Source organism: Rhinatrema bivittatum, chromosome 6 (assembly GCF_901001135.1).
Source record: "Rhinatrema bivittatum chromosome 6, aRhiBiv1.1, whole genome shotgun sequence".
NCBI classification, from domain to species: Eukaryota; Metazoa; Chordata; class Amphibia; order Gymnophiona; family Rhinatrematidae; genus Rhinatrema; species Rhinatrema bivittatum.
Window position 1 is genome coordinate 50,669,628 of NC_042620.1, and position 16,106 is coordinate 50,685,733.

General features: G+C 41.2%; 1 protein-coding gene across 5 annotated transcripts in view; it reads right to left on the reverse strand.

The window, feature by feature from the left end:
* Positions 1–16,106, reverse strand: part of ZRANB3 (zinc finger RANBP2-type containing 3) — a 593,631-nt gene that overhangs the window by 22,473 nt on the left and 555,052 nt on the right. For all 5 annotated transcript variants that reach the window (XM_029605377.1, XM_029605376.1, XM_029605378.1 and 2 more), the window contains one exon: positions 11,076–11,207. In XM_029605377.1, the coding sequence (XP_029461237.1) occupies positions 11,076–11,207 (132 nt within the window). The remainder of the gene's footprint in view (positions 1–11,075; positions 11,208–16,106) is intronic.

Genomic DNA, 16,106 nt, shown 5'->3' on the forward strand with positions numbered 1-16,106 from the left:
GGAGCGATGGTTGCTGGTTGCGGCCTGCGATGCCGATGGCGATGTTTATCTTTTTCGCGCCCTTTTTCGCTACTCGATGTGGACGCTCTGGACGATGGTGAGGGGGAGGAAAAAGGAGCGTCTCCCGAGTCACCGGAGTGACGTTTCTTCAAGACCACTTTCCTAATCGCCCCAGCCGGAGACGATTGTGTGGAAGTAGACGGAGCAGTAATCAGTTGAATTTTGAATAATTGCTCCATCTTGTCCATCCGTAAACGTCGACCTTTCGAGGTCATCGTAGCGCATAAGGGACAATTTTTTACATCATGACCTTCACCAAGGCAAAGTACACAGTCTTGGTGAGGGTCTGTAATAGACATATTTCTCGCGCATTTCGGACATTTTTTAAAACCTGTAGCCATTTTGTGGCCGGGCAGCCGTCGACGGCCTAAGGCTCAGGTAAATTTTGTTTTTAACGAAAAAACGGCACGGAACCGCGAGAACGGGAAAAACTCACCGCGATGATCAAACTAAGGGAGACCCTCTGCGGTTGAAGTTTTTTAAAGCTTTCCGTAAGGAAAATATGTGGAGAATCCCACAGGACTCCTGATAACCGCGAGGCTAATTGCTTCGCGGAAAAAAGAAGACTAAGGGGAGACCCCTGTGGCAGGGAATATCATGACATGCTGGGCATGCTCAGTAGGCACTCTGGTGCCAGTCAAAAGTTTCATGGAAACTTTTACAGAAGTTTTCCGTACATAGGGCTCCATTACCGATGTCACCCATATGTGAGGACTAGCATCCTGCTTGTCCTGGGATAAACCAGTGAAACCAGAAGAGACCGGTCACCGTTGCCACGATCCTTGGCAGATGTAAGAGGGGGAGTAGCGAGAAGAAGCATATCGAGGGGCTCCCCGTGACCTCCTGGTGTTGATGGAGCAGACCTTTTGAAACTGAAAAGTTTCTCTATCTTGTCAAGGTGCACACGATGGCCTTGGGGGTCATCTGATCACCCAGCTGACACCCTCGATTGTCGTGTGAAGCCCCCAGGCAGAGGATGCAAACCTCATGCGTATCCGTGATAGACTTGGTCCACGGGCACTGGGGGTACCGACGAAAGCCGGATGACACCATGAAAAAAACAAGTGGTGCACAGTCAATGACCGGGGGCCACCGAGAAGTGGGACACCGGAAATCACCCGTGAAAAAGGAAGAAAACTGATTTTACCTACCGCGCTGAGGAGAGGTACCGACCTCGAAGGGGTCCTGTTGATGGAACGGGGAAAAAATCCCGCAAAGAGCACAAAAAAAAGTAAAGAAGCAGAGCTCCACAAACTGCGAGGCAACTGCACCACGGAAAAAGAGAGACTGAAAGGGGACCTTGTGTGGACATGCAGATAGTGGCATGCTGGGCATGCTCAGTGTGCTGCTCAAAGCATGTAGAAACTTTCACAAAAGTTTTCAGTGCCGGGTTCCATTGAATGATGTCACTCACATGTGAGGACAGCCATCCTGCTTGGCCTAGAATAGTCACTCCTTATTACCAAAATTAATAGTATTGGATCTATTTAATGTTTGGGCACTTGCTAGAAACTTGGATTGGCTTGATGCACCTTTGGGGTGAACCAATATGGCAACTTCTTATACAGCATTTAACTTTCAAATGGGAGACTGATAAATTGAGGAAAACAGAAAAAAAATAGAAGGTGTAGCTACGAAGATAACGAGTTAACATTAGGCATGGACGTTTAAAAATCCAAAAGCACTTTTGGATTTATCTCTAAGTGTGAGGTTTTGTACTTATCCACTCCTCCTTTGGCTTGCTTACATTGTTTAAAATTACCATCTTGGAAGTTCAGACCAGATGTATTCTATGCATTAGAAAAGGCAGAAGAAAAGCCCAATGACTGCCCGCATGGTTAAAAGGTGAGTTGAAAGAGGCTATTTTAGCCAAAAGAACTTCTTTCAAAAATTGGAAAAAGGATCCAACTGAAGAAAATGGGAAACAAATAAGCATTGCAAGTTAGATGTAAAGCATTTATAAGACAAGGAAAAAGATTTTGAAAAGAAGCTGGCCATAAAGGCAAAAACTCAAAATAAAAACTTTAAAAAATATATCCGAAGCAGGAAGCTTGTGAGGAAGTTGGTTGGACCATTTGATGATCAAGGGGTTAAGGGGCACTTAGGGAAGCAAGACCATAGCTGAAACTAAATGAATTCTTTGCTTCAGAGTTTGCTGAAAAGGGTGTTGGGGAGATCTGGTGCTGGAAATGGTATTTAATGGTGATGATTCAGAAGAACTGAAACAAATTACTGTGAACCTGGATAAAGTAATAATGCAAATTAACAAACTAAAGAGTAGCAAATCGCTTGGACCAGATGATTTACACACTAGAGGCTCTGAAAGAACTAAAAAAATGAAATTGCAGATCTATTTCTAATAATTTGTAACCTATCATTAAAATCATCTATTATACCTGAAGATTGAAGGGTGGCCAATGTCATGCTGATTTCTAAAAAGGGATCCAGGAGTGATCCAGGAACCCACAGACTGGTGAGTTTGACTTCAGTGCTGGGAAAAATCATAGAAACTATTCTAAATAATAAAATCACAGAACATTTAGAATGGCATGTTTTAAAGAGACACAACCAGCATGGATTTATACAAGGGAAGCCTTGCCTCCCCAATCTGCTATATTTTTTGAAGGGGTTAATAAACATGTGAATAATGCGGTGATCATAGATACAGAGTATTTGGATTTTTAGAAGATGTTTGACAAAGTCTCTCATGAGATACCCTTAAGAAAAATAAAATGTCATGGGATAGAAGTCAATATCCTATTATGGATTGTAAACTGGTTAAAAGATAGGAATAAATGGTCGGTTTTCTCAGTGGAGAAAGGTAAACAGTGGAGTATCTCATGGATCTGTAATGGGACTGGTGTTTTTTTAATATATTTGTAAATGATCTGGAAAAGGGAATGATGAGTGTCGTGATCAAATCTGCAGATGACACAAAATTATTTCAAGTAGTGAAATCACAAGTTGATTGTGAAAAAATGCAGGAAGATCTCATGAGACTGGGCATCCAAATGGCAGATGAAATGTAATGTGGACAAGTGCAAATTGATGCACATACGGAAAAGTAACCCATATTGTAGTTACATGATGTTAGGTTCCATATTAGGAGGGAATTCTACTCATGCACCTCCTTCTATAATGTAGTGTATATCATTCAATGCAGAAAATGTGAAGCAGAATACTAGACTGGTGAGACAGGCCAGACATTATAGTCAAGAATCAATTTACACTGACACAAGAATGAACACCACAGGGAAGATCAGAATGACACCTCCACGGGGGAGCACTTTTTGGATCCAGACCACTGCATCAATGACTTTATGAACAAGATTATCAAAAGAAAATTTAAAACAATCCAATAACACAATGTTTTTGAAGTTAAAATGTTCAGACTTTTTGGAACTGACAAAAAAGGGCTGAATAAAGACTTAGGTTTTCTAACACATTATGTACCATAAAATTATATTGCCTGTCACATACCGATCACCCATCAAACCCCCTCATCCTTTTTCCCTCATAATGCCTTTTATGATTCACTTATTGCAACCTTGCTACTTTATACTTCCTGGTATTGCCACCTTTTACTCATTAATTTTCTGACCTGAAGAAGAGAGTATTAGTTCTCAAAACTAGACAAGAAATGTATTAAGTAGTCCAATAAAATGTATCACTTTTTTTTTTTTTGTAAACCTTATTTCTGTGCAGAATAAAAACTGCCATGCTTGTCCTGATATTACTGTAATTCAGCAGAGGGCAAATATTTGTGCAAGAATCAGAACGTGAAGCTAACCCAAAAAATGCATATAGACCTAATTGAAAATGTATATATACCAGACACCACAGGAACCGGGAAGGAAAGCCTGATTGCAACAATATCAAATTTTCAAAGAGCATCAAACTAAAAGCCCTACTAGAAGTAAGCTTTTATATATCCTCCGTAGCTATCTGATGTCTGCTATCTATTCCAGTTGCTGATTTAAAAGGGGGTGATCTGTTTTTTCAGGGTTATTACAGGTTAGTTGGATAGTAGATTCAAGTGATTAACTTGGGGTTTTATATTATTTTATTTTTGGTGCTGCTGTAAGACTTAACTTCTGAAGCGATATGAGGATTCATTATGCGTGTTTATTCTCAATCCAAAGTTTGTACTCCATTACTGCAAAGAAACATCTCGACAAACTTAATGTCTATTTTATAACATTTGGGCTTTAGATATTCCCCTGAAGAGGCCGGCTACATGGTGAAACGAAGGCCTTTGTCGGGGGGTGGGGGGTGGGTGCTGTAAATATTGGAAGCACGCCATTGGATTTATATATTAGAGCTATGCAGTAACCACCATTGTTTATTGTGCCCGGCTCTTAAAATTTACCATTGTTTATTCTCCAGTATTACATATACTGGAGAATATCAATGGATTTATATATTGAGAATATGCAGGGACTTTCATCACTTTTTGTGATCCAAGAACTCTAAAATTAGATTGGGACTTAAGTTATGGTCTCTACAATTGACTATCAATTTACTGCATTCAAGTATTTTCCTCAAAATACAGTTGATTGAGCAATCCTTGGATACCTTATTATGCACATTAAATTGGTTTTACCATTTTATGGAGGCAACAGTTTTTTGTATGACTTTTAGTAGTTAGTGTGAGTGGTTATGAGGATGTGTGAGATTTTTAGTTTAGTACTATGGTATGTATTACACTGTTTAGACACTTTGAGGTAAATTTTAAGAGCAGCGTGTGGGCGCGCACCAGTGGACACGACCATTTTATAATATATGTGCTTATATGCGTGCATGTTATAAAATAACTTGGATGCACGTACATGGGCGCCCCAGTTTATGTGGACGTGTGCATGTGCACACAAATGCCGCCTGGACTGCGTAAGTGGGGGGGATCTCAGTAGATATGCACCCTGATGCTAGAACTAATTTTCCCAGTACATTCCAAATTCGCCCAGTTAATCAATTAGCCTTCCTAACCCCCCTGTTAGTTTGCCTTCCTGTGACCCTGTTAGCTCAGACCCCTAAACCTTGCTACCTAGTCTCTGTTTTTTTTATTTTATTACTTACACGCTGTCCATAGCAGAAGTCAATTTATGCGTTAGGGGACCCCAGTGCGCAGTTGTGCACGTAACTACTTATGCACTGGATTCATGATACAGACCCAGCCCACCCATGCCCCACCCCTTTCTGACAAAAATATTTTTGTGTGCGTAACAGGAGATAAGCATGTTGCCATGGGCCTTATAAAATCCACACGGCGCACACGGTTCCGAGATACGCACATATCTTCCGGTTTTGGAGCACGCAAGGCTTTTAAATTTGACCAATTTTTGTAGCAGAATTTTGTATTAGATTATTAAAGCTTTAGCAACTATAAAATATTGAATTTTGGGTTAACCAATGTTTTTGTTAATTAGATGGAGATTATTTATTTTCCTGCCATTTAAGTTTTGAGGGATTGTCAACCTATTTTTTCTTTATTTCATTACTGTGTTGATCCCCTTTCATACAACAGGGTAAGTGCCTTTGCTTTTGTGCTTTATATATATATTCCCAAATTGATTCCAGTTCATTTCCAGATACTTTTGGAGGGAAGCAATAAACTCTGGACTAATAGACAGGAACCAGAAAAAAATGGCACCTTGTCTGGAGCTTATCTCACGTTCTGGAAAAAAGTCAAAGCTTGGCTGTTTAGCCAGGTCTTCCCTTAGACTCCACAGCAGAGATTCATCTTCAAGTACCTACCTCTCACAAGTCTCCCTGACTGCAAATCTCACAAGGTGACCTACTTCCCAAACTACATCTATCCAATTGGTGATTAATTTACTTAACTAAATATAATTTATTTATTTAACCATTTATAAACTGCTATATCCACAGTTTCATGTGGTGTACAAATAAAACATTCATAGAATAAGTACTAGTATACAAGGAAAAGGCTAAAGAGGTACATATAGAAAGACATGGTTTAATGGAACAAAATCAGCATGGCTTTACCCAAGGCTTGCCTCACAAATCTGCTTCACTTTTTTGAAGGAGTTAATAAACATGTGGATAAAGGAGAACCGGTAGATGTAGTGTACTTGGATTTTCAGAAGGCATTTGACAAAGTTCCTCATGAGAGGCTTCTAGGAAAAGTAAAAAGTCATGGGATAGGTGGTGATGACCTTTCATGGATCGCAAACTGGCTAAAAGAGAGGAAACAGAGAGTAGGATTAAATGGACAATTTTCTCAGTGGAAGGGAGTGGGCAGTGGAGTACCTCAGGGGTCTATATTGGGACCCTTACTTTTCAATATATTTATAAATGATCTGGAAAGAAATACGAGTGAGATAATCAAATTTGCAGATGATACAAAATTGTTCAGAGTAGTTAAATCACAAGCAGATTGTGATAAATTGCAGGAAGATCTTGTGAGACTGGAAAATTGGGCATCAAAATGGCAGATGAAATTTAATGTGGATAAGTGCAAGGTGATGCATATAGGGAAAAATAACCCATGCTATAGTTACACAATGTTAGGTTCCATATTAGGTGCTACAACCCAAGAAAGAGATCTAGGCGTCATCGTGGATAACACATTGAAATTGTCAGTTCAGTGTGCTGTGGCAGTCAAAAAAGCAAACAGAATGTTGGGAATTATTAGAAAGGGAATGGTGAATAAAATGGAAAATGTCATAATGCCTCTGTATCGCTCCATGGCGAGACCGCACCTTGAATACTGCGTACAATTCTGGTCGCAGCATCTCAAAAAAAGATATAATTGCGATGGAGAGGGCACATTTGGTGCAAGTCAGGACATCATGCTCACGGCCTAAACACATTACACAGACTCTGTGAGGGTCTGTGATAGACATGGTGCGAGTACAGTCCGGGCACCGATGAAAACCCGACGCCATGGCCACAGAAAAATCGAGCCGCGGTACGGTCGACGGCCAGTAGGCCACGAGGGCCAAACTCAATGGTAATCGATGAAAAACGGTGAAAAACTTACCGGAGTACCGTGGCCTGAGAAAGTTAGAGGAGGGACCCCTGTGTGGCAAAATAATTTTAAATAAGTCTGTGAGGAAAATTCTTGTCAGGAATGTGTTCAGAGCTCCTAAACCGCGAGGCTACTGCTGCGCGGAAAAAAGAAGACTGAAGGGGGACCCCTGCTGGCTGCAGGGTTAGTGCCATGCTGGGCATGCCCAGTAGGGGCCAGTCAAAGTTCTGGAAACTTTGACAGAAGTTTTCCGTGATTGGGCTCCATCCTGATGATGTCACCCATATGTGAGGACTACCATCCTGCTTGTCCTGTGAGAAACATATTACCTTGAGTTCATCAGGTAGCAATACTGAATGTACAGATCTTGTCGGTTTTATCGGGCAAAAAACTGTAGTGACTCCTTGAATCACACGGAACCACACAGTGGCAAACAACGCTCTCGGTGAATGCAAACAATTAACTCAAGGAGTCACTACAGTTTTTTGAGTGATAAACGACAAGATTTTGTGTTTTGTACTGCGAGCATTTATCGGAAGTTAATCTGTCTGATGTATATTAATGTATTTTCCTATTAATGTAGTTTCTTGCATAGCTGTTCTTGCGGTGGACTTTTAATCATAACTCTGTTCTTTCAGATACAAATTGTTGTCAACACTGCCGGTTAACCGTGGCAACACTGCTTGCTAACCGCGGCAAAATACTTTGATTCAAGCTGAATCCTGTACAATATTGTTTGGCAAATAAACTCATCACAGCACAATATAGCCTGGTATAATGTTTTAGAGGTATTTTTTACTCATTTACTCCTTGTTTTTATATATAACTAGCTGTGCCCGGCCACGCGTTGCAGTGGCAGAGTCAGGTTCTTTTCCCCCCCTCCCCCTTCCTCATATACCTCAGTCACACATCGTCCTCCCCCTTGGTCACTCACCCCCTCTTTCCTCTCCTGTCCCCACTCCAGCTCTCTCCCCTCACACTCACCCCTCCCCCTTCGGTCACTAACCCCCCCTTCACTCCCCTGTCCCCACTCCAACTCTCACCCCTCACACTCACCTCTCCCCTCTGTGTCTCTCCACTGACACTCACTGCCCCCCTTCATTCACCCTCCCCGCCTACTCCCTACCCTTTTGTCAGTGACACCGCACCCTCTCTCAATCTCCTTCCCTGATTCTGATCCCCTCCGGCTCACAATGCCCTCCCAGCTGCCCCCCCCCCCCCGGTCCCTTTCCCTCTTGTGCGGTTCTGCGTGTCCCGCTCCCGAAGGCGCGAGGTCAGCGAGGATCCCTCCCTGTCATGCACGTGAGCCGTACCAGATCGCCGCCGCAGCTCCTCCCAGGTGTTGAATTTCGGCCGGCCGACACCACCACGCCCGATATTGCCGCCGGTCCGCCGCTCCTCCCAGCGCCATGTTGGTCCCGCTGTGCGCGACGTGCACCGCTGCTGCCCCTCCCAGCACCATGTTGGTCCCGCTGTGCCCGACGTGCGCTCCCGCCCGCGCATGCGCAGTACAGCAGCTTCATTTCCCAAGGTAGATAGCGTGTGTTGCATGTCTGTCCAACAGATGTCGCTGTTTTCCCCACACACATGTAAAAATATGTTTTTCTCTGTAACCGTGTGACATCTATGTAATCTAGATAGAGAAGAACCTTGCCAAAAGTGAAAGCAAGGTTGTGTCCAAATTTGAAAGCAATTGGTACAGTAGCTGAGCCTGGTTAAGTTGAAAAAACAGAACAGAGCAGTAAAGGTTACAGTTTGTGATTTTTTTTGTTTTTTTTTTACCCCAAATGAACAGCACCAGCAAAGAATAGTTTAAATATGCAAGCACGCCTTCCTGTCCCCCCCCCAACCCGGCGAAATAGAGCAACCCACGCTACAGCCCCCCCTCTCGGGAGATGTGGAGAATCAGTGCTCCCCCCCGTGAAAAACGCGCGGCGGAAAATAAGAACGGTCCCCCACCGTGCTCCTCCCCGGCTACATGTGTAAACTGCCAGCCGGTGGCGAGGGTGTGTGCTAGGGTTTGTTCCGCCGGCTGCCATGTCGCAAAACTTCACCGGTGAAAGTGGTGCGTCAGGATTCCTGACCTATTAAGGGCAAATGTCCGCTGAGGATATGGCGCCGACGGGCTGTTGCCCTTACTATGTCACATGGTGTACCGACATCATTGTTGTCTCCGTATAGCATAGTAAGGGCAAGGTCCGCTGGCGCCATTTTGGTTGCTGGCATCCGACGGCCCTACTGAATGCGATGTGTCCCGGACTGTTCCTGTGGTGCCGGCGGAGAAGCACGGACTTGTATCAGGTGTAGTGTGTGATCGGAGTGCAGTGCATGGGTGGGTGGAAGAGGGTACTTTAATTTAAATTCGGAGGGTATGTGAAATACGTGGCTTCCCAATGTAGCAGCCAGGAATTCGTGTTTTGGTGTGTTTTGGGAGGGTGGGTGAAGTAAGTGACATTGGCAGGCGTGTGGGTGGGGGTGTGTGGTGTGATGAGTGTGAATGAAAGACAATAGCCCTGTGTGGGGGTGGGGTGTGGTGTGTGTGTGTGAAAGGTGTAAGAGGTTGCGCTTGCGCTGACGGCCACCAGATGTTGCTGTTTTGTGTAAGCAATTTTTAAACTTGTATTACCTGTCTCAGGTGTGACCTATATGTAATGTAAGTGTATAAGATCCTTCCCGTATGGGAAGTGAATATTGTGTGCAAATTTGAACGCATTCGGTTAAGCGGTTGGCGAGATTAGCGACGACGTACAAACTATTTAACATTTTTATTTATATAGATTTTGATACTTTTTTATTTATCTTTCATATTTTTACCATAGAGAATACATTTAATTAATAGTATACAATTTTAAACTTAATAAGGTGTGCAAAATATTGTGACTTTCTCATTAATAGGACATAATGTTTTAGAGGTACTTCCTTATTTATTTACCTCCTTTTTTATATTTTATTTATTTATCTTTCACACTTTTTATCATACATTTAATTAATACTACACCATTGTTAATTTAATAAGGTGTGGAAAATAATGAGCTTTTTTCTTAAATAGGATGTGAAAATGTTTATTCATATATTTTACATCTTCCAGATCATCAGATGTTTTTCCTTTATACTCAATCTGAGCATTCAGTATTGCTACCTGATGAACTCAAGGTAATATGTATACCGATTCTCAATATATAGATATATGTTTCCCAGATATATTTTATATAAATACACAATTTTTCCATATCACTTTTATATGTTACCATTTTGAATGTCAAATATGTGTGTCAATTGTGTTGTATTTATTATTTATTTTATTTATGAGTTTTTATGTTTTGTATGTTGTAGCCCCTGACGCAGCCCTACCATTAGAGGGCGAAACTCAGCCAGAGTCGGGCTTTTTAAAGAAACTCATTTTTATATTAAAGAATCTAAAGATTGGATATTTTGGCTTCTAATTCTCAACTTGTTGCCACCATGAAAGCAGGACCACAGCAAACAAACAGAAAAACACCTGTGAAGATAGGACAGAACTCGCCAAATTCCTTCCTCCCCATAATAAATTGAAAGGGAGCGCCAGGAAGATTTTTTTTTTTTAATAAAATCATATTTTAACTAGAGGATTTAATGAGCACTTCTTGTAGCTCCTAGAAGAAAGCTGGTTTACAATGTACTGACAAGGATCTGAGGCATGGAATCAATGCAGCCCCAATGCAGTCTCTTGGAGACAAGTGGAAAAAAATCCCTTCAAGCAATGGGGCCACCTCTGTTTCATCCGTTGGAGCTCAGACTATATGCTGTGAACAAACTGTTACCATAATCCAGTGTAAATACTGTGCAAGTAGTAGAAATAAAAATAAATATTAACAAAAAAAATTTGCCCATGTCTTTTAAAGAGTAAAGATATTCTTTGATAGGGTGGGGAAGACACTTGTGCTGCTCCAGTTTGGAAGCTCATAATGCCATAAATAAAGATTTTCCATTTCCCTTCAAAAGCTGTCAGGAAATATATAACATTGTTTAAATGTCTTATACTGACCTCTTTGTGGCAGACAGTGCACAGTGTCTGAAGGTTTTCCAAGGAACACTGTCCTCCTCCACTATAAACTGGTCTAATATGATCCACTTGCCAAAACTGGCCTTCTGTTGGGTTTTGTATCATTTCATTTAACTACAATAAACAAAGACATTAAATCAGCAGTTTCCAACAGTTCACTGTACACTGAAATAATTTTATAATGCGTTTTCATTAACACTAGTCATTCTTTTTAGAGGGTTACATTGGTGGTGTCTATATAACAGAAAAAAGAAGCAAAAAAGTAACTTAGGAAGGCGTTTTTGTGGGATTTATTGCAAACCAAATGAAAAAATAACACTGCTAGCATTGTTATATTATATAAATAGCAACAAATTAGGAAAATGTAATGGGATTACTTGGTCCAAGTCTGACTTAGGATGTATTCAGAAGGAAGGCATCACTGGATTTGGCATTCTCACTACTGACCCCTGCATCACGTGACTTTACAACAACAAGTATGAGAAAAGAAGTAGTAAACAAATGTACAGGCTCTGTGGTGAATTCTCTCCCTAGACCATGTTTTGGGAAATTGCCTGCAGTCTCTCAAAACATGGTTTCAGATATGCAGATGAAAAGAGTATTATTAACAGACGTATGGGAGGGAGAGGGCAAAGAGACAGACCGAGAGAGAGAATCCCGAACTTTCAGTCACATTCCTAATAATTGTAAGAAAATTATTTGTACTACATTATTGCAACTATTGTCTTTGCTATCTCTCTGCTACTTTGCTTTCTGAAGTGTAACTTAGTATTAGTAATAGTGCGAATGTGGCATGAAGTACTTTGTGTAGTAGATCCTGTCATTAAGGGAGCATGAAGATCCTGAGGGATAGGAGCCTGCAAGACACCGACCTTCTTTGTGTTTCAGGGCAGTGGATGTATGTCTTACCTCACCACAGAGTGAACCTGTAACAAAAAGCCAACTTTTGTCTAATCTTTTGTGATTTACTTTAAAGACAGTGTAACAATGCAGAGCCCAAGACAAATCTAGGGTACTTATATGCATATTTTACATATTTATAGAAGGGATGGTGACTGATAATAGAACCCAAGCAGAAAATAAATGATGGTGTCCCTTTATTTAAGTGATAATAGGTTTGTCCTGAATATCTATTTGGTTTTACCAACGGCATATTTACATATTAAAATTAGAAATATCAGAATAAGTCACTCTGCATTTCCAAACTATCTGATAACACCATACACTTGATATATTTTGAAATAAAATGACTAACTTTTGTTTTGACACACACATAAAATACTCAGTAATAATGTCAAACTAAAATTTCTAGCTTATGAAGTTATGTCCACAGCACTATAAAATAGAGATGTGAATCGGAACTGAAATCCGAACCGATTCTGGTTCCGATTCACATCTATAGAGATGTGAATCGGAACTGAAATCCGAACCGATTCTGGTTCCGATTCACATCTCTACTATAAAATTGATTTAAATTTTTCACTGAATTATATCTGTGCAGATAAACAGGAAAATATCAAGCACACCAAGATCAAAAGAAAGTATAAAAAGGATTATTTAACATAATTACGGTCTTTCATTCTTAGTTTAAACCAATTTTTACCCATGAATTCCCAGATTTTTCCAAAGGTGACAATCGGTTTATACCGATATTCACCCTAATTTTAGGATAATTAAAAAGCTGCTCCAGAGCTGCAGATGCATTTTAAGACCTCCAGTCACTGCTGGAAGCCAGTGTGGGCCAAAGCACTTGCTGTGCTTCAAGTCCCACTTCCCACCAATGAAAGCACTCAGCCTCCAGTGCTGCTTGTGCCATGTTTCAAGTCCTCACCCCTCAACTAGCCAAAGTACCTTCTGTCTAGAGCAGTGGTTTCCAACCCTGTCTTGGGGACCCCCCAGCCAGTTGGGTTTTCAGGATATCCACAATGAATATGAATAAGAGAAAATTTGCATGTTTTGGAGGCAGTGCATGCAAATTATCTCTCATGGATATTCACATGGATATCCTAAAAACCCGACTGGCTGGGGGGTCCCCAGGACAGGGTTGGGAAACACTGGTCTAGTGCCACGAATGCATTTGAAGCAGGCCCTGTCCACCAGAAGCAATTCCTGACCCTGTACAAAAGCAGAAATGCAGTGTGGCAGAGCATGGGAGTAAGCATGCTACTGAAGGAGAGAGGAAAAGCCTGGAGTCACCACAAGCAAGGATAAATGTTGTTGCAGTGCAGAGTATTAGGTGGGAAAGGAAAAATCTTTGCAGGGAATGAGGATAGAAATGTTGCTGAGTATGTAGGTAGGAGAATCTGCTTAATACTGTTTTATGGTCCTGGCTTCTGTCCACCAAAATAAACTCCAATATTTATCCAAAGAAATGAGTCATTTTTTTCAACTAATTTTCTCCTCTTTTTGTTCTTGTCATAATAATCTCTGATAAATTCCTGGGAAAAATAAAGAACAATAAAAACAAAAAATGAAAGTCCTTACTTATAATAAACTGATATTTTGGTGATCAAACTGTGGTCCTCCTTATATCCTGCTGAAGTTATCTGTTTGAAGACCGAAATGTCAATTTATTAAAGGAGAAATAAATCTTTAGACTTTCTTCACTTTTTCCAGATTTCCCTACATTTTTCTACATTTCTTTTTGAAATGGGCCACCTTACCTTTGCCTAGTGCATTTATTTCTATAATTTAACCTTATTTTACACTTTTTCATACCATTATTTTCTGTGTGCTATGTTCTATACTTATCTTTACAAGTTCTTTGTGGATAAAGCAAACTAGCTTTTATTCTATATCACTTTAACCACGCTGCATAACTATCTGAAGCCTGTAGATAAGTATATTCAAATCATTTTTATTGTATTTTCCAACATTAATACAGCAGGAATAATAAAACAAAATGCTAGGCAATTGGTGAACTCTTCCAATGCCCTGCTCAACTCTGCTGAACAATATTACCCGCAGAGGGTATTTCCCCCCCCGCCTACCCTTCAAAAACTCCCAAAGTCATATGGCAGCTGTGGCCAGTTCTGGTGAGGAAAACATCCATAAGTCAGACAAACCAAGAAATGTTGTGCTTATAAGTTATGCAAAACTATTAAGAACCATGCTTCTCGCTCTATGCGACAGGGATAGCAAATAAGGGTCCCAAATATGCAGAAATTCTCCCTTCTTCTTAAAGATGTTAATTGTTTCCACATATTTCTCACAAAGACATATCTGATGTAACTGATTTTTACATTGAGTTAGCACTGGTGGATCTTCAGCCAGCCAGCAGTGTAGTATGGTTTTCTTCGCCTGAAGCAATGCTTTATGTATCTATTGTGTAACATACTTGCTGCCCAGGCAATGAATATTGTCAAAAAGAATCGCTTTAGCATTAAGGGGCATGGATATTCCAGTAGTTTATGTAACTGATTACTTTTTGCCAGAAAGTTCTAATGTTAGGACAGTCCCAAAATTGATGCCTCGATGTTTCAATTGCTCTGTAGGTATAAGTAATCTTAGCCTATCACTGGAAAGACTACATACAAAAGGCAAACTTGGTCAACTAACAAGAGGGCATTTCTCTTGCTCTTGATTACAACACATGCAAGTAACTTGGCATCTATAACAATTGTACCAGAAACTGATGTTTCAGTCTCGGGAAAGCATGCATATGTAATAGGTTTCTTTCAAAGCAGATGTTTAAGAGTTTTGATAAAACGCCTTTTATTATTTTGTCCTGGCATGTCTTCCTCCACACTGAGATTGAAAAGCAGCTGAAATCTTCCCTATATATGCTCCCTGCCAATTAAGACAGGAATGGGAGGGGGAGTGTGGTCTGAAAAACTATAAGTCTTCATTAGCAGTTGTCACAAGATTTTTGCAATAGCAACACCTATGGGTGTTACCCTGAAACCCACCTGTAGGTGTTGCTGTTGCAAAATGATTAGTATTCTCTTGCCCAGAGGCTGTAAATGGTAGGGATGTGCAGTTGTTTTAAAAGTCATAGGATGTATAGGTTTTAGATACAAAAAATAAAAGCTTGGATCAATTGGGTGGCTATGACTCCCCAGTTATTGGTCCCTCAATTGTAGGAATGGGAGGGGAGTGTGGTATGAAGTCTTGCGGTCCACTCAGGGAAGTCACAAGGAGCCCTGGCTTGGGCCAGGGTCACTGGACTTAGTGGGCAAAGCGCGCAGACTTTCCTACATCAAATGCCACAAATCATTGGCTCACTGGGAACCAGACTTATAGCCTGCCAAAGAGGTGCACCCCCTTCTAGAGCAGACAAGTGGTTAATTGGCTAAGAAGCATCTTCTGCCCTTCACTCTTGCTAGGGCAGAACAATTGGAATCTCCCAGTCCAATGAGGGAAGCCACACATGTGATTGGTTGCGACTAGAGCTGTCAGATTTGGTGGACAGTGAGACCTAACTCTTCCAGACCGTACTCAGAACCGTTTTGAGAAATCTTGTTGGAAAAACTTATAATCAAATGGTCAGAGGTTTGGCTGGAAGTCTGAATGAGACCAGATTAAGTTTCGGTACCTGATCAGCAGTTCCATGAACCTGGGTAAAACTTTTGTTGGGTATCCCTGAATTACAGTGTCAACTTTTCAATACAACCTAGCAGGGCGGTACCAGCAGAATGGGACTTTTGAAAGCTCATTGGAACCGATCTGGAAATGCATGCCAGGGAGTATGAGATATCCACAAAGGAGTATACTTTAAAGGTGTGGTTACAGGTCAATAGCTGGTCTCTACAGGACCCAAGTGCAAACTGTTGAGACACAACTGCCAGCCATGTGGTGGCACTCTTCCAGATATACAGATCTTCTTTGGTATAGAAGCAGAACACTTCACACTGGTTTAGAGCCAAGCAGGGTAGACACTCATTTCCCACCATGAAGGGGTGCTCAAACTGGTGCATGGAAATTCCTCCAGACACAAGAGGGATAACTCATCCTGTTTTGAATCCCCAATGTCCAGGCACCCTTGCCGGCCACTCTTCCTGGTCCATGGAACTC